This window comes from Sus scrofa, chromosome 5, assembly GCF_000003025.6.
Source record: "Sus scrofa isolate TJ Tabasco breed Duroc chromosome 5, Sscrofa11.1, whole genome shotgun sequence".
NCBI classification, from domain to species: Eukaryota; Metazoa; Chordata; class Mammalia; order Artiodactyla; family Suidae; genus Sus; species Sus scrofa.
Window position 1 is genome coordinate 9,969,618 of NC_010447.5, and position 27,544 is coordinate 9,997,161.

General features: G+C 49.2%; 1 protein-coding gene across 2 annotated transcripts; it reads right to left on the reverse strand.

The window, feature by feature from the left end:
• Positions 396-26,469, reverse strand: EIF3L (eukaryotic translation initiation factor 3 subunit L). Of its 2 annotated transcripts, NM_001244086.1 has the most exon segments (13): positions 396-611; positions 1,397-1,477; positions 5,803-6,300; positions 7,235-7,405; positions 8,415-8,569; positions 10,595-10,766; positions 15,261-15,334; positions 15,526-15,595; positions 18,013-18,074; positions 22,613-22,692; positions 24,104-24,314; positions 25,756-25,804; positions 26,344-26,448. In NM_001244086.1, coding segments are annotated over 13 exon segments (1,695 nt in total). In that variant the 5' UTR covers positions 26,377-26,448; the 3' UTR covers positions 396-572.

Here is a 27,544-nt window from a genome sequence, read left to right on the forward strand (position 1 = left end):
CTAAAACCCAGCACCTCCACGAACATGCTTGTGCGTGACGGCCAGCCATTCATGCTCATGGGATTCCTGTGAGAGGCAAATAAGAAACCAAATGTGAAAACGTCCCATATGCTGTATGACGCTTTATGAATACAGGGATTAAGTAATTCAATTTAAACATCAATAACTGGAGCTCCCTGGTGGCTCAGCAGGTTAAGGATCTGGCACTGTCACAACTGTGGTGCAGACGCGATCCCCGGACCTGGAACTTCTGCCTGCCTGCCACGGGCGTGGCCAAGAAAGCAAAACAAACACAGTAACTGATGCATCAGGAAAAAGTTTCCCACGACACATGGGAAAGGACATATTGCTGCCCTTGTCCACAGATGCTCCCCCAACAATGAGGTGACAGACGATTCCAAAAAAGATCCTTTTATTGGGACCTATTTAAAACATTTCAGTCTGTGATTCCAATAAGCTGCAACTCAGCTGACTGGCCGACGGCTGTGCGAGGTAAAGGCTCCGTGGTGGCAGACACACTCCCCCAGGATGACAGCAAACGAGGCTCCTGAGTAAGGCAGGTGCCACTGCACTCAGGGTCTCTGCCCCATCTTCTTCAGGGTTCGATTGAGCTGGGAGAGAAAGGAAAGCGAAGTCAGACACGCAGCTGTCACCACCCCTGTCTTCCTCCTGCGCAATCACCAGGTCAGAGTCCCGGGCCGCCCGCTCAGGCGGGCACAGTGTCTCGAGCCTCCCAGGGGTGCTCCCGCCGTCATTCGCACGCGCTCTCCTACCTGCCTTCCCACACCCTGTACTACTCAGCCCATTTTCCAGACAGGAAAGGGACCCAGGGTGGCAAGGCTTGCCCGGGCTGTATCACTGTCCTGCAGGAGTCGGCTGGCAGCGAGGACCACAGCACAGCAGTGACCTCTGCTGGAGGACTCAAACACCAGGTCACAGCGGCGCTAGCTAGGGCCACAAAAAGTCATCCGCAAGACCTGGCAGGACCTCTGGGAGGGCAAGACGTGGAATTCACCAGGCAGGTCTGTCAAAACAGAGCTCCATGGTCTCTGCCTGCAGAAACTGGCCAGACCAGTCGAAGCGGGAGAGAAACTGCCAAATGGAGAGGGTGGGTGAGAGCGGCAGCAAACCCACCCATATTAGGAAATTGCAGGGAGGGAGAGGAGAGCCGGCCACCCGCAGAGGGAGATCTTGGAAAGAGAAGGTCCAGAGAAGGCTGACGCAGCAACTCCTACAGGCCCAAACCCGCGCAGCCTGCCAGCCCAGCTCAGAAATTTAAAGGGCCAATTCCAGGCTTTCTTGAAAACAGAAAGGACAAATAAAAAAAAATTTACAACTCCCCACCCAGCTCCTAAACCCCTGTCCCCAGCCCACGCCCCGCTCTCAGACCTCTCACCTCTTCAAATTTGTGAATCTGTCGGATGAAGAAGTCCCCATAGCGCCTGGCAACCTTGGTGTCTGCGATGTGGATCATGTCCTGTGGCAAAGAGGGAAGAGCAGTGAGGCAGAGCCATTTATGGGCTTGCAAAGAGCAGTGGCGCCAAGTGCTGGATAAACCCCTACGGCGCCTTCCGAAAGCAAAGGGGGGAGTTCCTGTCGTGGCTCAGTGGCTCAGTGGGTTAACGAACCCGACTAGCATCCATGAGGACGAGGGTTTGATCCCTGACCTTGCTCAGTGCATTGCCGTGAGCTGTGGTGTAGGCTGCAGATGCAGCTCGGATCCCAAATTGCTGTGGCTGTGGCGTAGGTTGGCAGCTACAGTTCTGATACATCCCCTAAGCTGGGAACCTCCATATGCCGCAGGTGTGGTCCTAAAAAGACAAAAAGACCAAAAAAGAAGATGTGGTACATATACATAAGGGAATACTACTCGCCCATTAAAAAAAAGAGAGCAAAATGATGCCACCTGCAGCAACATGGATGGAACTAGAGACTCTCATACTAAGTGAAGTAAGTCAGAAAGAGAAAGACAAATACCATACGATACCACTTATATGTGGAATCTAACACATGGCACAAATGAACCTATCTACAAAACAGAAACGGACTCATGGGCATAGAAAACAGACTGGTGGTTACCGGGGGTGGGGCGGGGGAAGACTATCACATTCAGAGTGGACAGGCAGCGGGGTCCTACGCTATGGCACAGGGAACTGGGTCGCCTCTTGGGATAGAGCGTGACGCAGGACATGACGAGAAAAGGATGATGACTGGATCACTATGCTGTACAGTGGAAAAGGCAGGCAACACTGTCATGACTCAACACTGTAAACCAACCACACCCTAATACGAAGTAAGTTAAGGGACTTCCTGTCGTGGCGCAGCAGAAACAAATCTGACTAGGAACTAGGAGGTTGTGGGTTCGATCCCTGGCCTCGCTCAGTGGGTTAAGGATCTGGCATTGCCATGAGCTGTGGTGTAGGTCGCAGATGTGGCTCGGATCCGGCCTTGCTGTGGCTGTGATGTAGGCTGGCGGCTACGGCTCTGATTAGACCCCTAGCCTGGGAACCTCCATATGCCGCAGGTGTGGCCCTAAAAAGACAAAAGCACCCCCCCCCCAAAAAAAATCAGAAAATGTCATATTCGGCCATAAAAATAAGGTAGATACATGCTACAACCTGGATGAAAATGGAAAAAATCCTCAATGAAAGAAATCAAACACAAAGGCCACATATTTTATGATTCCGCTTTTAGAAAACACCAAAAAAAGACAGGTCCACAGAGACAAAGGAGATTGCTGACTTGCCAGGGACTGAGAGGAAAGGGGGACTGGGAAGAGCTGCTAATGGGGAGGAGTTTCTTGTGGGGACGAGGGAAATGCCGTGGAGCTGGACAGCAGAGGTGGTTGCACAACCCGAATAATCACACAACTGTACCCTTTCAAGGATGACGCTTGTCATGCAAATTGTATTTTAAACTGTCAGCAAAAATAAGTGTACTTGGACCAATACACTTTCTGAAAACAACCGAAAATGCAGGATATTTTCGAACGTTTCCCCACAGCGTTTAAGAGCTCCTCTTACGCACCAAGGCATTCGCTCCTCCTCGAAAACCCGGGCAGGGGGCCAGTCCAACAGACGACCCTCCCTGTGATGCTGGTACCCCGGAGGGCTACACCCTTGGCTAAAGGTGACCCAGAAGTGAACCACCAACCCAGTCCCGACACCAAGCAAACCTTGCCAAGGGAGGAGCGGAAAAGCAGAAATGAAGAAAGGGACCCATTTCTGAGACGTTATTCTTCTGACAATCCACAGCCTGCGCCGGCCACCTGGCTGGTCCAGGGGACCTCAGGTTGTGTGTTCAGTGATAGTCCCAGACCAATAAATAATATCCCCAGGCATCTTGAAAAGGCAGAAACAAATCTCCTCTAGAGGAATGAACGTTCATCTTAGGCCTCAAAGAATGCTAACGAGTATTTTTTCCAAGGACAAAATAGTTTAAAAAACAAACAGTGACAACAAAAACACCCAAGCACATGAGGAAACCCTGTAGCATTAGATACAGAAGAAAGATACGAATCCACCAACTGGGTTGAATCCCAGCCGCAGGTGTGACCTGCACCATGGCTGCAGCGCACTGGATCCTTAACGCAGGGCATCACACTGCGAGCTCCCCAATCCACTGAATATTTTTTTTTTTTTTTAAGGGCTACATGGCATATGGAAGTTCCCAGACTAGGGTTTGAGTTGGAGCTGCAGCTGCTGGGCCTACGCCACAACCATATGGGATCTGAGCTGCATCCGCGACCTACACCAGAGCTCATGGCAATGCCGGATACTTAAGCCATTGAGTGAGGCCAGGGATCAAACCCAGGTCCTCATGGATACCAGTCGGGTTCGTTACAGCTGAGCCACAACAGGAAAAACCTCAGGCCACTGATTTTTTTTTTTTTTTTTTTTGGTCATTTCTTGGGCTGCTGCCGTGGCACATGGAGGTTCCCAGGCTAGAGGTCTAATTGGAGCTGTAGCCACCGGCCTACGCCAGAGCCACAGCAACACGGGATCCAGGGATCCAAGCCGCGTCTGCAAACTACACCACAACTCACAGCAATGCCGGATCGTGTTAACCCACTGAGCAAGGGCAGGGACAGAACCCGCAACCTCATGGTTCCTAGTCGGATTCATTAACCACTGCGCCACGACGGGAACTCCTCAGGCCACTGATTTTTAAGAGACCGTTTTAAGTCTGGATCAGGGTTCCAAATACGTCTGAACAGAACGTTTTCTTCACTTTGGAGTCTATGTACATGGGACAGACCAAGAAAAGACGTGATACTTCATGGAAAGAACAATTTTAGGAGTCCCGCATATTTTGAGTCTGAAAAAACTCACTTAAGGAAACAAAACAACTTAGTTCTTTTAAAAAAACCCATTAAGATATTAAAATGTCCAACCTCAACTTAACATCTAACAGTGAAAACTAACACTCCTCCTCTACCTGCCTCTCCTTCTGAGGGGACACTGCTATGCTGCCTGTGCATCCTTCCAGAGAGAACTCTTTGCCTACACAAGCGAATATAAATGTATTACTTAAAAAAAAAAAAAAAAAAAAAAAACTTAAATTGATCACTGGCAGCCACTTTATAAAACTCTATGTGTACTGTTGTTCAACAGCCAAAAACTACCCACTGTGGCTCAGCAGTAACAAACCCAACTGGTATCCATGAGGACATGGGTTCGATTCCTGGCCTTGCTCAGTGGCTTAACGGTCTGGCGTTGCCGTGAGCTGTGGTGTAGGTTGCAGACATGGCTCGGATCCCGCAATGCTGTGGCTGTGGTGTAGGCTGGTGGCTACAGCTCCGATTAGACCCCTAGCCTGGGAACCTCCATATGCCAAGGGTGCAGCCCTAAAAACAAAAACTAAAACCACCCAAATGTCCATCAGCAGAAGAAAGGGAGCACTGCGGTCAATAATTACAGCGGATGCTGGACCATCACAGAACAAACACAACTGAGCGACTGCTGCACAGACAGTGCTGGATGACAATTCTCTCAAGTGTAACACTGAGCAAAAGAAGCCAGATACAAAAGTGCACAGACTGCAAAATTTCATTACATGAAGTTCAGAACCAGGCAGCCCCGGGAGTTCCTGCTCAGTGGGTTAAGAATCCAATCAGTATCCATGAGGACGTGGGTTTGATCCCTGGCCTCAAGCTCACTCGGTTAAGGATCCTGAGTTGCTGTGGCTGTGGTGTAGGCAGCAACTGTAGCTCTGATTCGACACCTAGCCTGGGAACCTCCCCATGCTGCAGATGGGGCCCTAAAAACAGGGAGAAAAGAAAAAAAAAAACCAAACCAGGCAGCCCCAATCTAGGATGGTACAAGTGAGGGCAATGGCCAGACGCCCACTGAAGTCCTTCTAACAGTCTACAGAGCACCCTCCTCTTCTCCAACCCGACCGCCCTGCACAGCCCCCCTCAGACCACTCCAGCCAGAGCACAGCGCCCTTAAACGCACTGGCCTCGCTCCCGCCCCAGGGCCTTTGCTCTAACGGCTCCCTTTGTCCGGATCTGTTGGCTAATCTCCACATTTCCTTCAAGTCCCAGCTTCCATTTCACTTTCTCAACAAAGCCTTTCCTGAGCACCTTCTTTAATTAATACAGCAGCCTGGGCCTCCCACCACCAACGGCCTTCCTCTGCAGCACAGGGCAGCACTCACCGCCTACTGCTTTTACATTCGCATACCAGCACCAGGGCAGAGATGGTTGTTAACTTTGCTCAATGATACATAACTATTACAAAGAAATAACCAATTGCTGCTGAAAGAGAGTGTGCTGGGATGCTAGCCCGGGGGCGGCCGTACCTTATCAATGTAGAAGTCAACCTCGGAGGCCGACTGGAATTCGCCATCGAGGGCGGAGATGCCGCTGGTCCACACCAGGTTCTTCATTTTGTGTTTGAAGACCAGGAGCTGGATCCGGAACTCCTGCTCGGTGAGGTCCAGGAAGCCGGCCAGCTTGGCCACGGGCATGGTGGTGTAGAGCTTGAGGAAGCTGCGGATGGTCGAGAGCTGGGCCTGCTGCTGCACCTCGTCAGAGAAGACCTTCAGCTGCTGCAGGAAGGGCTCCTTGTGGTAATTGGGGTGCACGTTGTCGTAGTTGGGCACGACGGGCGACAGGAACTTGGGGCAGGAGTAGCTGAAAAGCTCCTCGTAGACCTGCGGGTCCCCCTTCTGCATGCGCAGCATCTTGTCCCCGTACTTCTCCCGCAGCTGGAGGTGAATGCTCTCATCGATGCGCATGGGGTACATGGTGAGGGCGATGGCCAGCAGCGCGTGCATCTGCTCGTTCTGCTTGTTAATCTGGGGGGGAGGCATTGGCGCCGGCTCAAATAAATGGACTTTCTGAGGTCCCCACGGCCAACGTGGGCCCCCCAGCCTCCCAAGCAGACTCTGCACAGACCTTCTGGCTTCTCCCTTTGCCTTACGCCCACCCGGTAACTCCTCTACCGTCTCTTCCGATCCTCCCACCAGCTCTGCTGAACCTCTGGGCTGGTTTCAGGTCCTCCTCAGTTGTTACCTGGATTCTTTACCAGTACCTCTGTCTGGGTCCCACCCGTCCGCCCTACGTATCCCTGGCAGATCAATCCCCCCACAGCACTTAAGATCAAGTCAAGTAGAAGTCTCTGATGGCACTTACTGCCTACAGAATAAAGGTTACACATTGGACTGGGCAGTGAAGGTATCCCAGAACCTAACACCCAGTGGGGCCATCCTCCTGCCTTCCAGCCAGAATGGGTTACTGTGTTGCTACGTCACTACGCGTCCAAGTCCCACACCTTCGTTTAGAAACCCCGCCCACCTCTCTGCAAGTTTTGGATCCACAGAGAGTAATACCCACATTGAAGTGACTTTAAACTTCCCCAGCTCAGTGAACACTCTGGACACTGCTGGGGGACGAAAGTGAAACAAAAAGATACTTTCCTTATCATCTGGGTATTAATGGTTTGAAAGAATAGGTATAGCAAAGGAAACTATGAGAGCAGACGAGCCATTAAGAAATCACCCTACTGAAAAACATACAAAATAGCAAACAGTTTTTTTTTCTTTCCCTTTTTTTGGGGGGACATACCCTACACATACGGAAGTTCCAGGGCCAGGGATCAAATCTGAGCTGCAGCAATGCCAGATCCTTAACCCACTGCACCACAGTGAGAACTCCAACAGCAAAAATTTGAAAGGCATTTACCACAAAACTGTTGGCGCAGGTGCACCAGCTGGTCAGAAGCCTCCTTACCATCTCGTACTTGTACGTGGTCCTCTGGAACATGCTCTTGGTCCTCTGGATGTAGAGGAGGATGTTGGCAAAGACCCGGATGGCATCCTGGTAGCGACGCATCATCAAATACGCAAACCCGACGTAGTAGTAAGTGGTCACCTGGCACTCGGGCACCCGGGAATACATGCTCTGCGGACGGAGGAGCAGAAGCAGCCGTGAGGCTTGGGGCTGACTCGTGGCAGGTAGGCTGGGAGAGACGGCGGGACCCAGGGTCAGCTGAGGCGGAAGCACAGACATCTACCCAGAGGTCGGCCTGGCCCTGGACTCAGGGGCACTGAGCACGGATCATACCATCTACTGCTTAAGCGATGTGACCTGAGGACTCCATTTTCTTGGCTACAGTAGAAAAAGACTGGACCAGTGACCCCGAAATCTCCTTCAGCTCTAAAAGTCCTCTAGGAGTTCCCGTTGTGGTGCAGCGGAAACGAATCCGACTAGAGACCATGAGGTTGCGGGTTCGATCCCTGGTCTCATTCAGTGGGTTAGGGATCCGGCATTGTTGTGAGCTGTGGTGTAGGTCACAGATGCAGCTCGGATCCTGCGTTGCTGTGGCTCTGGTGTAGGCAGACCCCCAGCCTGGGAATCTTCATATGCCTCGGGTGTGGCCCTAAAATGACAAAAAAGACAACAAAATAAAATACACCATACTTCGATTTAAAAATAAATAAATAAATAAAAATCCTCTACACTTCACTTTTGTATTCTTTCTTGCCTTCTAATCCTTTCTTTTCCAAATTAGTTGGATGGAGAAGACACACACGTCAAACAAAAAAGTGCCATGTTTCTGTGGCTAGAAAAAACACCACCGCTAATCCCATCATTAACGCTGCCATCTGAAAGCTAAATAAGTCTTTGGTTAATTCTTGAATGAAACCTGGGAAGTAAAAAAGTAAAAACCTGCCATTACCAATCTGGTTTGAAAACAGAATCAAAATGCTGACTATTTTAAGAGTTATTAAACATGGAAGAGAAACCACCATATCTAGCTTCAGATTTTCACCGCAGTGGTTGCCCCAGTTCGCATCTCAATTTCTCACCGACTTGCGGAGGAATTCTCTTTCTTCTCCCTGACGCCTGTCCTAGGAGAGCAGAGCTTAGACTCTGGCTCTGGGAAGGGCCCGAGCCGACCAGGGCTTACCTTCTTGTTGAGTTCGATGTTCTCCAGCACCTTGATGGCCTGGTAGTAATCCCCCAACAGGGAGTGCAGACGCAGAAGGCCCACCAGGCTGAAGTAGCCGAGCATCTTGTAGAGGGAGTGCCGCCCATACTCCCCAGCCACACTCTCAGGGTCACCTGACAGAGACGCACTCTGTGAGCACTCGGCAGGGGCAGGAAGGCCAAGGCAGGCCCCCCAGTGTCACTCAGTAAACCCCTCACCTACCGCCAGGGTCTGAAGCTTCCTGCAGTAGGAGTAACTCTGCCTCTGAAGGATACCAAGACACAGCCTGCCGCCTCATCTTTTTTTTTTTTTTTTTTTTTTTTTTGCTTTTTAGGGCCGTACCCACGGCACATGGAGGTTCCCAGGCTGGGATCGAATCGGCTGCGGGGCCTGATCTTAGCCCTGTTTTTACCCAATTAAGTCTCATGAGGAGGGTGGTTACCCAACATACCTGCGAAATGAAGAGAACCCTTCTCGTCCAGAGTTACTCGGCACGGCCCCTCCTTTCAGGAAGTCATGAGCTCAAAGCTATCTTTCTGGTAACACTAAGATACTATCTGCCTCTCTCACTGAGCTTGCATTTCCACGAATGGTGCAAAACAACGAGGGTAAAATTATCGACAACTCAGCCTCAATCAGGCAGTGGCACCAAACTCTACTGGCGTCATGGTCTTTTTTTTCCTTTTAGGGCCGCACCCGCAGATATGGAAGTTTCCCAGGTTAGGGGTCAAAATGGAGCTGCCAGCCGCCGGCCCACGTCAGCCACAGCCACACTAGGTCCGAGCCATGTCCGTGACCTCTGCTGCACCTTGAGGCAACGCCGGATCCTTAACCCACTGAGTGAGGCCAGGAATCAAACCTGCATCCTCGGAGACACTATGTTGGGTTCTTAACCCACGAGCCACAATGGGCACCCCCACTTTATCTCCTATCACCGCTCCTGTGCAGCAAAAGAACCAGCCACTCTTTTCATAAAACACCACTTTTACTTGAAAGAATGACTGACAGACTATGAATATTCAGATCAGAATATTTAGTAGACAGTTTCTCAAAACTGAATCAAGTGAGCCTGTGTGCTACTGACAGTGTGTGCTACCAATGAAAATTTGAGCTTTTAAGTGAAAATTAGAATTTTGTAAAACTTGTATCTGCCACAAGCTCAACAGCTCCCAAATGAAGACTCATCTGATCAGATTCATGGTAAAAGTAACAGGGGTGGTTTTAAAAGACTGTATAATAAAATGTATCAACTTTCAGGGAGTTTCCATAGTGGCTCAGTGGTTAATGAACCCGACTAGTATCCATGAGGATGTGGGTAGGATCCCTGGCCTCACTCAGTAGGTTAAGGATCTGGCATTGCTGCGAGCGGTGGTGTAGGTCGCAGACACAGCTCAGATCCTGTGTTGCTGTGGCTTTGGTGCAGGCTGGCAGCTATAGCTCTGATCTGACCCCTAGCCTGGGAACCTCCATATGCCAAGTAGACAAAAGACCAAAAAAAAAAAAAAAAAGGCAACTTTCAGAAAATCTTGCTAGCTCAATGAATCAATACTTTACAAATCATGCATGTGTAAATATACATTCAGGCTGCAGGACAGGCCAATAAACTTTAATATAATGAAGTACAAGTTCACCGATCAGCTTTCAGATTCCACACTGCAACTACCCTGCAGGAAACCACCCCGTCGAGTTTGGCTGCAGCATCAGGAGAGCGGGGCTACCTGGAAAGGCTGTCAAGTTTCTCTGCCCCGTCCCGATTAAGTACCTGCGGGAGGCCAGATTTCCCTCAGCTATTTCATCCAATAGAGCCTACACAGCGGACTAAATGAAGCAGCTAGAGACTCCAGCTTCCTTCTACGAAGCCAGACTTTAAAGAGGTTTGCAAAAACACCACTCTTCTCGCGGTAACGAAATTCTTATGTAGATAAACTTCGTGATTCTGAAGAATGTAAAGTGGGCCTCCCACCAAAAGTCTGAGGAGTGCGTAGCTACACAAAGGTCCTGGAGAGGCAGCAGAGGCGTTTGCAAAGGCAGGTCTCAGAAGCGCTGGTTCCGCCTGTCGGCCAACAGACTGCCAGGGGCAGCGGCCCCCAAACCAGCACGCAGCCCCCCTGCACTGCCGGCGCCTCTGCTCCCCAGCGACCGACGCGGACGGCACTCACCTCCGCTCGTGTACACCTCCAGCTGCCGGTTGATGTTGGACTTGTCCACTAGGGAGTGAAGGACGTTGAGGACACTGTGGACGTTCCAGATTTTGGGATTGGAACGAAGGAAGTCAATCTCCTCCTCTGACTTCTTGGCGGTCTTGCAGCGGTACTGACTGAACGACTGAAACTGTCGAGGAAGGGAAGACGCAGCTGTGGTGTGGACCCCGAGGTGAGAGTCCAAGCGCGGCATGCCGCTACTGCCACCACCGCTCCTGCCACGTGACCCTGTGACTACTGATGAAGCTGTGACCTCTGTTCACTAAGGACTCCGTTTCTTATTCCACAGCTAAGTAAAAATCTCTACCACGAGAGGTAGTTTGTGGGAAAAAACATTCCAGGTGGAGTTAAACGCAGCCTAAAGTTACTTAATGTCTCCGGGTTTCACAACACGGTCAACCTGGCCACCAGAACCAGGTGGCTTGTGACAGATCTATTCGTGGTGGCAGAGATGGGACAAGTATCTGCACATGTGTTTCTCTTCCAGAGTTGACCATCTTTGACCCACCACTCATGAGTCACCTCTGTCCCAACTACAGAACCTGGCCAAGCGTAAGGCACATACAGGGTACACGTTACGGCTGTCTGTCTGGGGCAGTGGCCCCATCTAGGACCAGCATCGGGCTGGCCCCCTCTCTCGCCCAGAAACCAGCACAAGAGACCTACTTTCTCCCCCAGAACTGAAAGCTTGCTGGTAGATTCTAGTGCACATACAGGCTTAGAAACCAGGGACCTAGAACCTAGGCTCCAGATGACCTTGGATTACGCTTCAAGACTAAAATATCATCCTTCTCTGAGAGTGCAGAGAAAACGGCCCCAGATTCACAACAAAGAACAGGATCCAGAACACAGAAGGAATTTGCTTAAGCCAAAAGAACAAGACAACCCAACAGAAAATCGGGCAAAGGAGACTGACTGATGATCACTTCAGAGAAAAACGGGACTGGTCCATTAGGAGGCAAAATTCTCAACCTCTTTAGTTACCAGAGAAATGTGAATTAGAGTCACTCCTGTTTCTCTCCCATCAAAAATTAGACTGATTATACCCAGGACAGAAACTTTGCTCTCAAAAGAGGCTAGTGGTGGTGTGATTTGACACAGCCTTTTGGGAGGGCGTAGTTACTATTTATTAAAATTCAAACTGATGGACAATGAGATCCTGCTGTATAGCACAGGCAACTCTATCTAGTCACTTATGACGGAGCATGATGGAGGATGATGTGAGCAAAAGAATGTGTGTGTACATATGTGTATAACTGGGTCACTTTGCTGTACAGCAGAAAGCGACAGCGCACTGCAAATCAACTATGATAAAAAAATTAAAAGAAAACCAGAGTGATGGACGTGTTCTATATCTCAATTATGGTGAGGCATACATTTGCCAAATCTCATCAACTACATATATAACTTAGAATCGATACATTTTATTGCATGCAAACTATGATTCTATAAAACTGATTTGAAAAAAAAATTGAAAAGCAAATATCCTTCAGCCAACAATTCTATTTCTAGTGATTCCTGGAGTCAAGAGTCATGTGTAACACCGGCACCAGAAGAGTGCAGCCGACACACAAGAACAAGGCAGGTCCCTCCACGATGCCTATCCTTCCAGATAATAATTGATGCCACTGCAGAGGCGAGGAAGGGAGGGAGACATGTTCACTTTATCTGCAGTTAAAAAATCCTCAGGAAGTTCATGGCGCAGTGGTTAACGAATCCGACTAGGAACCATGAGGTTGCGAGTTCGGTCCCTGGCCTTGCTCAGTGGGTTAAGGATCTGGCATTGCCGTGAGCTGTGGTGTAGGCTGCAGGCGTGGCTCGGATCCCGCGTTGCTGTGGCTCTGGCATAGGACGGTGGCTACGGCTCCAATTCAACCCCTAGCCTGGGAACCTCCATGTGCCGTGGGAGCGGCCCAAGAAAAGGCAAAAAGAAAAAAAATCCTCAATATAACACATTCATTTATTACTGTATCCATACGGGTAAATGAAAGAGATTGGTGAGGAATAAAGAGAAAAAAAGGGAATAAAGATTCTTAAAAAAAGAAAAAACTAGTAGTTCCCATGTGCCTCAGTGGCTAACCAACCCAACTAGTATCCATGAGGATGCAGGTTCAATCCCTGGCTTCGCTCAGTGGGTTAAGGATCTGGTGCTGTGGTGAGCTGTGGTGTAGGTCACAGATAAGGCTCAGAACCCACACTGCTGTAGCTGTGGTATAGGATCACAGCTACAGCTCTGATTCAACCCCTAGTCTGGGAACCTCCATATGCCACAGGTGCAGCCCTAAAAAAGTCAAAAAAGTAAAAAAAAAAAAAAAAAAAAAAAAAAAAAAAGTGTGGTAGAGAAGAATCAAACCTAAGCCACAGCAGTAGCAACACCAGATCCTTAACTCATTGAGCCACAGGGAATTCCTGGGGTTTTCTTCTTCCTCCTGGCCCCCGCCTCTTTTCGGGCCGCACCTGTGGCATATGGAAGTTTCCAGGCTAGGGGTCAAATCGGAGCTGCAGGCCTACACCACAGCCATGGCACATCCGTTTCGAAGCTACGTCTGTGACCTACACCAGAACTTATGGCAACACCGAATCCTTTTAACCCACCGAGTGAAGATAGGGATGGAACCTGCATCCTCAGACACTACACTGGGTTCTTAAGCCACTGAGCCACAACGAACTCCCAGTGTTTTCTTCTTAATCGGCTTAACGTGCTGCACTTCTTAGGAAGACTGGCTGGGAGAAACCACTCCTGCCCTGCACCAGCCAGTCTTGGGGAGAACCCGGAGCACTTACACCCTTTGAGAGAACACCAGTTAAGCCCAGGGACTTAGGCTTATCTTAAGAGGGATGAAGAACCTGAGCACAGCTGATCCTCTGTGACTTGCTGTGAGCCAAGAAGCTGGCCAACGTTCCGAAATTATGCCAAGTAACAAGCCCAAGAGCCAGAGTGGGCAAAGGCAAGTATGGTTTGTGGTCTTCACAGCCCAAAGGCACCTGACTTGAGCAGGAAGCCCCTCTTTCCAAGAGCCCTGGAAGACTTCCTCAGCTCACCAATCATGCTTATTGGCACTTTCTATTCATAATGCCTTTGATCCATGGAGCTCAAATAACAGCTTTATTAAGGCAGTGATTCCTCAGAGTTCCCGGGGTGGCTCAGGTGTAGCGAACCTGACTAGTAATCATGAGGACGTGGGTTTGATCCCCAGCCCCACTCAATGGGTTAAGGATCTGGTGTTGCCGTGAGCTGTTTTGAAAGTCATAGATATGGCTTGGATCTGGCACTGCTGTAGCTGCGATGTAGGCCAGCAACTGCAGCTCCCATTCAGCCTCTAGCCTGGGAACTTCCATATGCTGCAGGTGTGGCCCTGAAAAAAAAAAAAAAGCATAAAACAAAACTTAAAAAGATGGAGGAGTTCCCTCGTGGCTTAGCAGGTCAAGGACGTGGCATTGTCACTCTGATTACACTTATGCTTTGGGTTCAAGCCTTTGCCAGGAACTTCTGCATGCCACAGGAATGGCAAAACAAACAAACAAAGAAGAAAACCGAGCAACAACAAAAAAGAAAAAAAAGTGGAGAAGAAGATTGATTTTGACCATCAGAACAACCAGGCAACAACTACTGAGTAATTACGCTGGGACAGAGAGTGCACGAAGCACTTTCTGTGAAGAGCCCCAGCAACCTCTCTGACCCCCCGTTTTAGAGAAAGCAAGGCGCAGTGGGCAGAGGGATGGCCCAGGGTGCAGGGCTGGTGAAGAGCAGCCTAGGACTTCCAGCCCAGGCTACACAGCTGCTGCACTTGGCATCTGGCTCGGTTCTCAGTGGAAACTCAGGAACAGCACTGAGATAAGCAATGTTTCCCTTGCGATAACACGCTTCTATTTCACACTCATCCAGCCCCCACTCAACCCACCACCGAGATATGGAACCTTCCCAGAACCTTCCCGTTTTGTAAGCGAGGAAAGTAAGGCTCATCAGAGTTTAAATAACATGTCACCACTGAAAAGCCACTAGGTGGCAGCCCCTAGATGGGTACCCGCTTCCAGCTGAGCCAAAGCCTAGAAGCTAGTGTTCTTTCCACCAGACAGCCTCTCAAGGTCAGGTAAGAACTTGATAAAGGTCAGGAGCTTAACTCTTCTGACTTCTGAGTTCAGATCTGGAGCTCTCAGAACTCACTGACCCTTCAGAAAACCACAACATGGGAGTCCCCGGCCAGGGGGTCACTCGCTGTGACAGACACCACACTCACACTGCCCCGGGGCTGTTTTCTTCTTTTTTTTTGGGGGGGGGGTGTCTTTTTGCCATTTCTAGGGCCGCTCCCACGGCATATGGAGGTTCCCAGGCTAGGGGTCTAATTGGAGCTGTAGCCACCGGCCTACGCCAGAGCCACAGCAACGCGGGATCCGAGCCACGCCTGCAACCTACACCACAGGTCATGGCAAGGCCGGATCCTTAACCCACCGAGCAAGGCCAGGGATCGAACCCACAACCTCATGATTCCTAGTCGGATTCGTTAACCACTGCACCACGACGGCAACTCCTCTAACATGTATCTTTTTAACAACACAAACAATGGCAACAGCTGCTCGTTGCTGGGACCAGTTCTTTCAAAGGAGGCCAAGGCTGACCAGGTACCTGGTAGATGAACTCATCTATGATGTCCCAGAGCCACTGGTTGGGTAGTTCGAGCGGAGCAGGACCATCAGCATCTGCGCAGGAGACCAAAGAAACATCAGACTCAAGCCAGTGACGATGCCCACAGAGTAAGGCTGCGGACGCACTCTGTCGTTTCTCTCTTAAAAGGACTATGAACCATGAGACTTCCCGCCCCCCGCCCATTAAAATCCTCCCAAAAAGAGCTGACGGCCAATACTAGGTTTCATCATAACCTCAGACTCACTGAGAATGTAGTTGAAGAGATTGCAGTAGTTGTAATAGGATTCAAACCTCTGCTCCAAGGAGGGTCCCCCCTGTAAGGAAAACAGACGTGGGGACACACATTTAAGTGCATTCCAGTCCAGGCCCACCCTTCACAGCGGAAAACAACACAGCTGACCCTGGAGAACGCAGGGGCTGTGGGCACCAACCCTCCAGGGTCAAAACCCTGTGCATAATTTAGAGTCGGCCTCCACACATTCGGCTCCTCCACATCTGCGGATTCAGCCCGCGATGGATCCTGTAGTCCGGCAATGAGTCACTGAAAAACCCTCATACAAGTGGACCCGTGTTGTTCGAGAGTCAGGTGTACATGAGAAACTGATGCCTGCTCTCCCCTTCTCAGCATGTGAAGTGCACTCGAGTGACGGGGAGACAGTAAGCGCCACAGCAGCTCAAAGGGCCCATGGTCAAGTTTTATGCCAACAACTATAAAGGGCTGTTAAACAGCAGGCACGTGGATCTGTCAAAGCAGAGGAGCGAGGGGAAGGTCCTTCAGGAAAAACAGGACTAACAAAGGCAAAGCGGTAAGACTGTGATGCTTGAAGGCTGGGGAGAAAGGCAGATGATGCTACACGGGGCCGCGTCGGGCCTGAAATGCAGAGGGCTTGTAGTGCCAAACCAGAATTAAGCCAGGGCGTCAGCAAATCCATCACTTGTTTTCATAAAAAAGGAGCCTTATCGGAACACAGCCACGTGTGCTCACTGTCCATGGCTGCTACAAAGCTGAAGAGATATGACAGAGACAGCACGGCTCTCAAAGCCTGGAATGCTTCCTAGCTGGCCCTGTACACAGCAGGCTGCCGACCCTGAGAGGTGCTGTGGGGCGCAGCTAGCAGCTGTGGGAGGCAGGGAAAGAGGCTGGAAATGAGGCTAGCAGGACGGTCAGGGGCCAGATCAAGCAGGACCATGACTAAGCCTTGAAACTTTATTCTGAGCATGAGACATCACGGTAGGATTGTGAGAAAGGAGGTGATGTGAGACTCTATTTCAAAAGATCAGGCTGATTACTAGGCGGAGAACAAACTTAAGTGGGCAAGCGGGGGATAGTGACACCAGGTCAGCGACGCAGTCATCCAGCAAAGAGATGGCACCTTCAATGAGAGGAGGTATGTGCATTTTTAGAGGCACAATGCTGGAGTTCCCTGGCGGCTCAGTAGGTTAAGGATCCAGCATTGTGACTGCTCTGATTCAGGTCACTGCTGTAGTGCGGGTTTGATCCACGGCCCAGAAACTTTTAAGCCACAGGTGCGGCAAAAACAAACAAAAAACCCATAGCAGTTCAGAGACATAAAGGCACAATGCCACATGCACACCGCAGACTGCAGTACAGTGCAGCGTAACTTTTTTTTTTTTTAAGGGCTGCACCATGGCATATGGACGTTCCCAGGCTAGGGGTCGAATCAGAGCTGTAGCAATGCCAGATCCTTAACCCACTGAGTGAAGCCAGGGATCGAACCTGTGTCCTCATAGAGACTAGTCAGATCCGTTTCCGCTGAGCCAGGACAGGAACACCAGCCTAACTTTTCTATGTACTGGGAAACCAAAAAACTCGAGGGACTCGCTTTACTGCAGTACGTGCTTTACTGCAGTGGTTTGGAACCAAACCTGCAATATCTCCAGGTCTGCCTGTAAACAGTACAGACAGCAGTTGAAGAGACTAAAGACACTCAAAAGCAACCCCTCTGCCTACTTTTCAGGATCACTGTGCGGATAAGAGGCGGATGTGTGCCAAGCGCCTAGAATTGTGCCTGGCACGCAGGGACAGTTTCTGTACTTGAGAGGGCAGGAGGCTCAGTGGCAATGAGCTGAAAAAGCAGGCAGGTTCCATCGGAAGGAGCCTGGGGACACACTATCAGGGCAACATCCTGCGACCCAGCGCACAGCATGAGGGTTCAGGCATGGAGAACCGCAGGGATGGAGAAATTAAAAAGGAGGGAAAAAAAAAAAAAAAAAAAAAAGGAGTTCCCGTCATGGCGCAGTGGTTAACGAATCTGACTAGGAACCATGAGGTTTCGGGTTCGGTCCCTGCCCTTGCTCAGTGGGTTAAGGATCCAGCGTTGCCATGAGCTGTGGTGTAGGTTGCAGACGCGGCTTGGATCCCGCGTTGCTGTGGCTCTGGTGTAGGCCGGTGGCTACAGCTCCGATTCGACCCCTAGCCTGGGAACCTCCATATGCCGCAGGGGCGGCCCAAGAAATAGCAAAAAAGACAAAATAAATAAATAAATAAAATAAATAAATAAAAAGGAGGGACAGGCTACGTGGTGTCACCTTTTGTCCAGAACAGATCCCCAGCTTTCTGGGTCTCATCATTCCCTCCATCATTTCTTAAAAGGGTGCTCAGAAAACATGCCAACCACTCCTGGGCACTGAGCCAATACAAGCTAGCAACTGTGTTCTAGGGACAAAAATAGCAGAGTTTAAACACTGCCGGGAAGACTTCGATACTCACGCTGACTTTGGCATAAATGTGCCTGTAGTATAATTCTTTGTACAAAATCAGGAAAACAGCATCTGAAAGAGACGACAGGGGGTGCTTCAGTCATCCACCAAACAACTGAGGCCTCCTGGCAGTGCTGGCCCTTGGCAGGGAGCAAAGGAGTAAAAGTGATTTCAGAGACTAAACAACATCTCTAAACTCTAACACTTAAACCCTAAGAAAACATGCAACGAGAAAATTCACTTCTCATTTTACTCTTTCAACCTCATCTTAATCTCACTCAGGCCCATTTCTCTTCACTGTTTGGATATTTCTGCCATCCAATTGCTGAACCAAGCCATAAATGGTAACGGCTCCATGGAAGGAGATGTGACACTATCCAACCTGCAAATACATGAGTATCTTTGATGTAGACATTCTACTTTAAGGAATTTATTCTACTGATATGATACAGCCATTAAAAAAAAAAAAAAAAAGAAAAAACTCTTTAGATAACTGACGTTGTGCAGAAGTTAAAATACGGGTCTGAGGCTGTTTGCCTCAGAAAGAAAGACCTGTCAGTAAAGTTGGTCCTCGGATGGCATCCGATTCCAGGGGGTTCTCACCAGCCTCATGAGGATGGTCTGCCACCCCAAACGGTGCCAACAACATGATGAATACTGAACACGTGCTCTCCTTCTGGGAGTCTGGGATTTCAGTACCTGCTGGGTAGGATGTGCCTACACAATCTGATAAAATCCCTGGACATGGAATCTGTAACGAGCTGCTCTGGGAGACAGCTTTTCACACATGCTGTCACAACTCCCTGCTCAAGGAATGAAGTTCATTGCCTGCGACTCCACGGGAGCAGAACGACTGTCACACACTTGGGCCTGGCTGCCGCTGGACTTCACCTCCTGCGCCTTTTCCCTTTGATTTCGCGCTGAATCCTTTGGCTCTAAAGCCTCACAGCTCTGGGTATGACTGAGTCCTGAGTCCTCCCAGCAAGTCGTCAAAGCTGGGGGTGGTCTTGGGAATTCTGGAGATGCAGACGACCCTCCAAGGATACAATATTTAAAAATGGGCAGTTCCCATTGTGGCTCAGCAATCATGAACCCAACCAGTATCCATGAGGACGAGGGTTCGATTCCTGGCCTTGCTTGATGGGTTGAGGATCTGGCGATGCCATGAGCTGTGGTGTAGGTCACAGACGTGGCTCGGATCTGGTGTGGCTGTGGCTGTGGCTGTGGCTGACAGCTGCAGCTCTGATCTGACCCCTAGCCTGGCAACTTCCATATGCCGAAGGTATGGTCCTAAAAGCAAAAGCAAGAAAACAAAACAACAACAAAAAGAAACATTTAGTCTATGTAAAAAAAGGAACGAGTTATTCCTATTTGCTTACATGTGCAAAAAGTATCACGGGAAGGATAAATAAGAACATGGTTAACACGAGATGGCTCCAGAGAGAAAAACAGAGACTTGGGACTGGAATGGGAGAGGGATTTTTTTACCAAATCTTTTTTTAGGCACACCCATAGAATACAGAAGTTCCCAGGCCAGGGATCAAATCCACACCACAGCATTAAACTGAGCCATAGCAGTGACAATGCCGGATCCTTAACCCACTGAGCCACCGGTAAACTCCTATATCAAATCTTTCATACTATGAATCCTGGGATTCTTCCTTATTTAAAAATACGTATTACAAGGAGTCCCCTTGTGGTGCAGCAGGTTAAGGATTCAGTGTTATCACCGCAACGGCTCAGGTTAGTGCTGTCGCACAGGTTTGATCCATAGTTCACATGTCACGGGTGAGGTCACACACACAAAAAAGGGTATTATGGGACTCCTACCATTCTTTTTTTTTGTTTGTTTGTTTGTTTTTGGTCTTTTTTGCCTTTTCTAGGGCTGCTCCCGAGGCATATGGAGGTTCCCAGGCTAGGGGTCGAATCGGAGCTGTAGCTGCCAGCCTACGTCAGAGCCACAGCAATGCAAGATCCAAGCTTCGTCTGCAACCTATACCACAGCTCACGGCAATGCTGGATCCTTAACCCACTGAGCAAGGGCAGGGATTGAACCCGCAACCTCCTGGTTCCTAGTCGGTTCGTTAACCACTGAGCCACAAAGGGAACTCCTCTCCTACCATTCTTTTTTTTTTTTTTTTTTTTTTTTGTCTTTTGTTGTTGTTGTTGCTGTTGTTGCTATTTCTTGGGCCGCTCCCGCGGCATATGGAGGTTCCCAGGCTAGGGGTCTAATCGGAGCTGTAGCCACCGGCCTACGCCAGAGCCACAGCAACTCGGGATCCGAGCCGCGTCTGCGACCTACACCACAGCTCACGGCAACGCCGGATCGTTAACCCACTGAGCAAGGGCAGGGACCGAACCCGCAACCTCATGGTTCCTAGTCGGATTCGTTAACCACTGCGCCACGATGGGAACTCCTCTCCTACCATTCTTAATGTACACAACATTCTTTCCTTATGGGCAAAATACTAAACAGAGCATAAGGCCTGAACAACACGGAAACAAACATTTTTAAGAGTGAGTTCCTCCCTGTCCTGGGAATTTCTGCATGGCACTGGCATGGACAATTAGAAAAAAAAAAAAAAAAAAAAGAATTCTAAAACTGAGTAGCTCTGGCAAAAAAAAATTGAAAGACTTGTATGTTTAAAACCACCAAACATTGCTGAAGGAAATTAAAAACCTAAATAAATGAAAAGACATTCCACGTCCATGGACTACAGAACTTGATACTGGTAAAATTACAATATTTTCCCAAATTGGTCTTCAGATCCAACATGATCTCTTTCAAAATCCAAGCTGGCTTTTTAATTTTTTCGTCATTTATTTTTGTCTTTTTATGGCTGCACCCAAGGCATATGGAGGTTCCCAGGCCAGGGGTCAAATTGGACCTACAAACTCAGACCTACACCACAGCCACAGAAACTTGGGATCCGAGCCACGTCTGTGACCTACACCACAGCTCATGGCAACGCCAGATCCTTAACCCACTGAGCAAGGTCAGGGATCAAACCCACAACCTCATGGTTCTTTGTCTGATTCGTTTCCACTGAGCCATGACGGGAACTCCCCAAGTTGGCTTTTTTGCAGAAATTGACAGGCTGATCCTAATATTCATATGGAAATTCAAGAGATTGAGAAGATCCAAAGCAATTTTGAAAAAGCACCATAAAGTTGGAGGACTTACACTTCCCAATCAACTTTAAAACTTTACTTCAAAGCTACAATCAAGACAGTGTGGTTGGTATGAGCAGAAGGACACATGTACATTAATGGAGACAAACTGAAGAGTCCAGAAAGAAACCTCTACATTTACATGATAACCAATTTCTCCCAAGAGTGTCCAGACAACTCAGTGAAAAAAGAATGATCTTACTCAAACTTGGTGATACTGAGACAGCTGGATATCTACATGCAAAAGAATGAAGTTGGCAGAGTTCCCCTCATAGCTCAGCAGAAACGAGTGTGACTAGTATCCACGAGGATGCAGGTTTGATCCCTGGCATCGCTCCGTGGGTTAAGGATCTGGAGTTGCCGTGAGCTGTGATGCAGGCTGCAGACATGGCTCGGATCTGGCGTGGCTGTGGCTGTGGCTGTGGCCGGCTACACCTCCAATTCAAACCCTAGCCTGGGAACCTCCATATGCCTCTGGAATGGCCCTGAAAAAGACAAAAAAACCAACAAACCAAAAAACCAAAACAGAATGAAGTTGCCTCTTCCTACATCACACCATCAGAAAGTGAAACATGGGAGTTCCCTTTGTGGCTCAGTGGTTAATGAACCCGACTAAGAACCATGAGGATGTGGGTTCAATCCCTAGCCTTGTTCAGTGGATTAAGGATTCAGTGTTGCGGTGAGATGTGGTGCAGGTTGCAGACACAGCTTGGATCCCGCGTTGCTGTGGCTGTGGTGTAGGCCGGCAGCTGCAGCTCTGATTCGACCCTCTAGCCAGGGAACTTCCACATGCCGCACTTGCGGCCCTAAAAAGAAAAAAGACAAAAAAAAGTGAAAAGCGACAGGAATTCTGTTGTAGCTCAGCAGTAACGAATCCAACTAGTATCCTCGGTGAGGATGTGAGTTTGATTCCTGGCCTCACTCAGTGGATTAGGGATGTGGTGCTGCCATGAGCTATGATGTAGGTCACAGATGCAGCTCAGATCCTGCACTGCTGTGGCTGTGGTGTAGGCCGGCAATTGCGGCTCCGATTCGACTAAGGAAAACAACAGAACCTACTTCTTGGGGTTACTGTGAAAACTAAGTACTGGGAACTTCCATTGGCCACCAGTGTGGCTGTAAAAAGAAAAAAAAATGAAACACGAGAGGAGGCCAAGGAGCCGAGTTTGGAACGAATATAATGACCCCAAAAATTACAGAGGAAAAAAGGAAACCAGTCATGACAAAAACTGCAGCTTTCATCTCATGTGAAAAATCTCTGTCCCCTCTTCGCTTATTCAGCTTTCATTCAACAAGTTACGTACTAAAGATCTATTTTGCACCAAACGCTGGGGAAATAAAATGGTGAGCAAACCAGACACATGCCATCCTGAGCTTTCTAATGATCTCAAGTCACAGGATCCCACCCTGCACACGGGACACAAAGCGCTCACACCTACCGTTGCCAACCTGTGGAGCAATGGTTTCAGCCTCAGGCCAAGGGGTATTCTTGAAGAATCTTTCAGTCAACTTGGTCCAGCTGAAAACCAAACAGAATATTCTAGAACTTCGACACAGCAAAGGACTGGAGGAGAGACAACCCTCACTTTTTATAGACAAGGACCCGAACTCAGAAAGGGGAAGAAGTCCCAGAAGCAGAGCCACGGCCAGTGCCTCTGAGCCTACAACTTTCCTCACCCAAACCCGCACCCAGACCGCCTTTCTTTTCCTTTTTCTTGGCCAGGCCCGCAGCACACAGAAGTTCCCAGGCCAGGGGTCAAACCCGTGCCACAGCACTGATAATGCTGGACGCTTACCCCACTGAGCCACAAGGGAACTCCTCAGATAACTTTTCATTTTTTTTTTTTTTTTGGTTTGATGGGCAAGAAATAAGTTTTTGGTTTTTTTTTTTTTTTTGTATCTGTGGCATATGGAGGTTCCCAGGCTAGGGGTCCAATTGGAGCCACAGCTGCCGGCCACAGCCACAGCAACACGGGATCCAAGCCATTCTGCAACCTACACCACAGCTCACGGCAACACTGGATCCCTAACCCACTGAGTGAGGCCAGGGATCAAACCCACAACCTCATGGTTCCCAGTCGGATTCGTTTCTGCTTTGCCATGACAGGAACTCCTCTGCCAACTTTTCTTATTAAAATACTTCTTTCACATCAGTGAGGCACCCGCCAAACTCTGCGGGATTATCTCCTGCCTCTCCGTCAGGAACTCTAGTCCTGTATCACTGCCTATGATTCTCTAGTTTGAGAGCCACTTCTGAGCCACCCTGCCCCTCCCTTAACTTTCCACCTCCCTTTCCAGCCCCAGAGCACGTGCCTCCTCGCCCTTCTCCAAATACAGAAGCAGAGAGTCTGATGCCACAAGAGCCCTAGAGCATCCAACCCAGACACGGCTGCCCAAGATGCTCATCACCCCGTTTCCTTGGTGAAGCCGTTTCCTGACTCTCTAACACTGAGTATACAAGGGCAGGCCCCTCAGTACCAGAAGCGACCACTCAGGGCTCACGCTGTTTCGCACTGAGAAGTTGTAGGGCACAGTTTAGTGAAATCGGGCTCTGGCGACAGACAGTCTGTGCAGCTCGGCACTCAGCACGTGCACTTAGGCTTTGTCACTTAGCCTTTCTGTGCTGCTTCCTCACCTGAAAGATGAGGAAAACAATAGAACCTACTTCATGGGGTTACTGCGAAGGGCACACACTGATCATACATCTAGTTGCTATTTTAATTATAATCGACAGTGGTGTTATTATTTTAGGCCTTGTAAGTTCTGGGGATAAACTCTACAAAATAACATGTCCCTAGCCCCAAAGAATCAAAGAAACCCCTTGGGCGCGCTCTTTACAGAGAGAATGACAAAACATTACCCCTCTTCGGGGACCGCTTTATCCAGCCAGTCCCACCCAGTAGGAGGTCATTTCGGCAGGTGGCCCATACCTGTTCTCATAGATGTCCTGGATCTCATACACCTTTTGGTCAATGACATCGCTGGACACGCGACTGGCCTGTAGTTCATACACCTTCTGGTCAATCAAGTCCGACACAGTTTTGTGGAAATACTGGATGAAGTTTTTGATCACCTCGGGAATCACCTGATAGGTCTGCTGCTCATACTGACGTTCATAAGCCAGATCCTGCTTCGGATCGCCTAGAGGTGGGATATGACATCTCAAATCCACATGTGTAACAAAAGGGCAAGGCCTCCCACCCCCTAAACTAAAGTCTATACAATTGGGTATTATTCCTTTTGTGGGGAGGGGGGGAGGCATGCAGAAGTTCCCACAGCAATCCAGTGACCAGAGCCACAGCAGTGGCATCAGATCCTTAACCCGCTGAGCCACAAGGGAACTCCCATTCCCTTTTAAACACCCAGAAATATAAATTCTCTTTATGTCACTCTCAATCGCCACTGGCCTGTTTCTTTCATTTTGTTTTGTTTTGTCTTTTTGCCGTTTCTTGGGCCGCTCCCATGGCATATGGAGGTTCCCAGGCTAGGGGTCGAATTGGAGCTATAGCCGCCAGTCTACCCAGAGCCACAGCAATGCGGGATCCGAGCTGCGTCTGCGACCTACACCACAGCTCATGGCAAAGCCGGATCGTTAACCCACTGAGCAAGGGCAGGGATCAAACCCGCAACCTCATGGTTCCTAGTCGGATTCGCTAACCACTGCGCCACAACGGGAACTCCCTGGCCTGTTTCTTCAGAACCTTTCCTGCTACCTAAAGTTACTTATTTACTTATTGTTTCCCCCACTAGAACCTCAACCCTATAGGAGCAAGAACCTTGTCTGTCTTGTACCCAGGTGTATGAGACAGGTGCCTCTAGACGAGAAAGAGTTCTCCGTGCGTGTGGGAGGTAGGGGGAAAACTGTGAAAAGAAGGAATTTAGTAGTAGGCACTTGATTTTTTTGAGCGAATGACTGCTGTTTTCTACATATATGACTTGATGCAAGTAACTAAATTTCTCTGTGCTGTTTTTTCACCTAGAAAATGGAAACATTAATTTATGTATTTATAGAACTGCTGTAAGGACTAAATGAAATACTTCACACAAAGTATCCAGGACAACACACGGCACGTACAAAGGGCTAAGTCAAACCAAGTCATCGTAACAACCCAGGAAACCTCAAAAACCTTCCAAAAAGGTTTCATCTGGACTTGGTTTGAATCACTTTTAACTTTTCACAAGATGTCTTCTTCTGGAATTTCCCTGCGGTGCAGTGGATTAAGGATCTGATGTTGTCACTGCAGTAGCTCAGGTCGATGCTGTGGTGAGGGTTCAGTTTCTGGCCCAGTAATCCCCACGTGCCACAGGGGCAGCCCCCCCCCCAAAAGGCTTTTTTCTTCAGCTAATAGTTTAAACAGCTGAGACAGTAATCCTTCCCTTCTGAGACTTTGAGATGGACCATGAAAAAGGCCTGGTTTAATAGGCTATATACCACCCTCCCTTTGAGAGTTAGTAACTTGACTCCAAACCTGGACTATCAAGACGTAGTCTTAAACAGGTGCCCGGCAAAGCTGTTCTGAGACATTCAAAAGGGTGCCAATCCCTAGAAGTACCCAGCTAGCCAGACAAACTGTAGACTCACCTGTGTGCATATCATAGTCGCCCGGGTAAGCATAGGGATCATAAGCAGTCTGTTAACGAAAGAGACAAACAAGACCGTCACCAATTCGTGAATCCAAAATGCTCCTCCTGGGTTCTAAGGATACAAAGGGGGTAAGACGCAGTCCCTGCCTTGGAGGAACTCACATCCCTATGAGAAAAGGGAGAATAAACAGACAACGACAATACCGCGTTGCAGCTGCAATGAGATACAGCAAAGCACAGAAGCTGTGGGAATCGACGAGGTTTGGCAGGACTAAGGCCAGGGCCTAAGAAATCAGAGTTCAATTACAGAAACACAGAACCCTATGACCAGCCTCCGTTCTTGGGCTTCGGAAAGAAAAGGAAAAGAAAACGAGACACGCGAGGTGGGCGGGCTGAGACCAGGCTGATGAGGAGCCGGGAGGGTAGGGTGGCAGCAGTGAGAGCAGTGCTGGCAGAGAGGCCGGCTGGGGCTGGTCGCGGCCCACGGGGGCTCCTAGAGACCCAGACACTGTCCCCCCGCGGGGCCCAACACCCAAAGAGCCCTGTCCATGTTGCGGCGCCCAGAACACGCCTAGGGGCAGCTTACCTCCGACTCATAATCATCAGCGGGATAAGACATGGCTGCGGCGCTCCGAGGCCCAGGAGGAAAGAGCGGAAAAAGCGCACCTCGCCTGCGTCTGGACGCCGGAAGTCCAGCCCATCTCGAGTTGGCTGGGAAACCAGAAGCTCTTCCGGGGCCTTCGGCAACCTGAGGCAGCCATGCTGGGAAGGGCGAATGAGATTAAACACATTATTCCTCTATCTTCAAATAGAGACTCTACAAAGAAGATGACTCAATAGTACTTGAAAACATTCAGAAATAAGGACATGAAATATTTCAGCGTAATAAAGGTTGGGCAAAGTAAGAGAAGCTACAAAATGATGCCACACAAAAGATGGCTGACAGCTCCCGCGGGCGGACCTCTCGCGTGAAGGGAAATTCCGACATGGGGTGGGGGGGGGCTGAATGTGGATTTAGGTGTTAAGCGAGTTGCCTGTAGCGAAAAATGTCTTCAAACGTTTCGACCTCAACAATATAAAGTTACTGGATGTAAAAGTTGAGACTTGGGCGTTGAGAGGGCGTTGAGAAAAGGCGCTTCCCAACTTTGGACATTAAGGTTGCAACAGGCAAAGGTGAAGCCAGCTGCGGTGTGAGGCCGTTGTCGTGGGACCTACCCACGCTTACAGCATGAACTCTCACGCTGTGGGTGGAGTTGGACTCCTGGGGATGACCTAGAGTTAGGGACCGGGTTGTAAAACAAAGCGATACAAGCCAATATGTGGGTCCAGAGCCTTAGGTTAGCCATTTAGAATGGCAATGCCTGGCCCCAGCTTCTCATGTCGCATTTTTGCTTTGAGTTTACTCCTTTGTCTGTAAACCGAGCGGTGATACCATCGTAGGACTAAGCTAAAAGGCTCATGGAGTCCCCGGGACTCTTCGTTGGCTCAAGGAGAGTGCTAATATAGTTACAGGGTTTTTGTGAAATTTGCAAAAGTAATATTTCTACTGCAATTCCTTAGAACCGTTTTCTATTTCAATTTCTCCTGTCACACTTAACCCCTGTGTCTAGTGGCGTTTGGGATTTCAGAGACATTCCTACTGGGAACATTTGAGTTTAGTAAGATATGCTTATGTGATACTCTTCTGGGAATAGTTACTGCCTTCAGTGTATAAGATACAGCTACCACGGGCTGTGGATCAATGGGTGTCTTCAATGAAATATGTATTTAAGGTTAATCAGGGCACT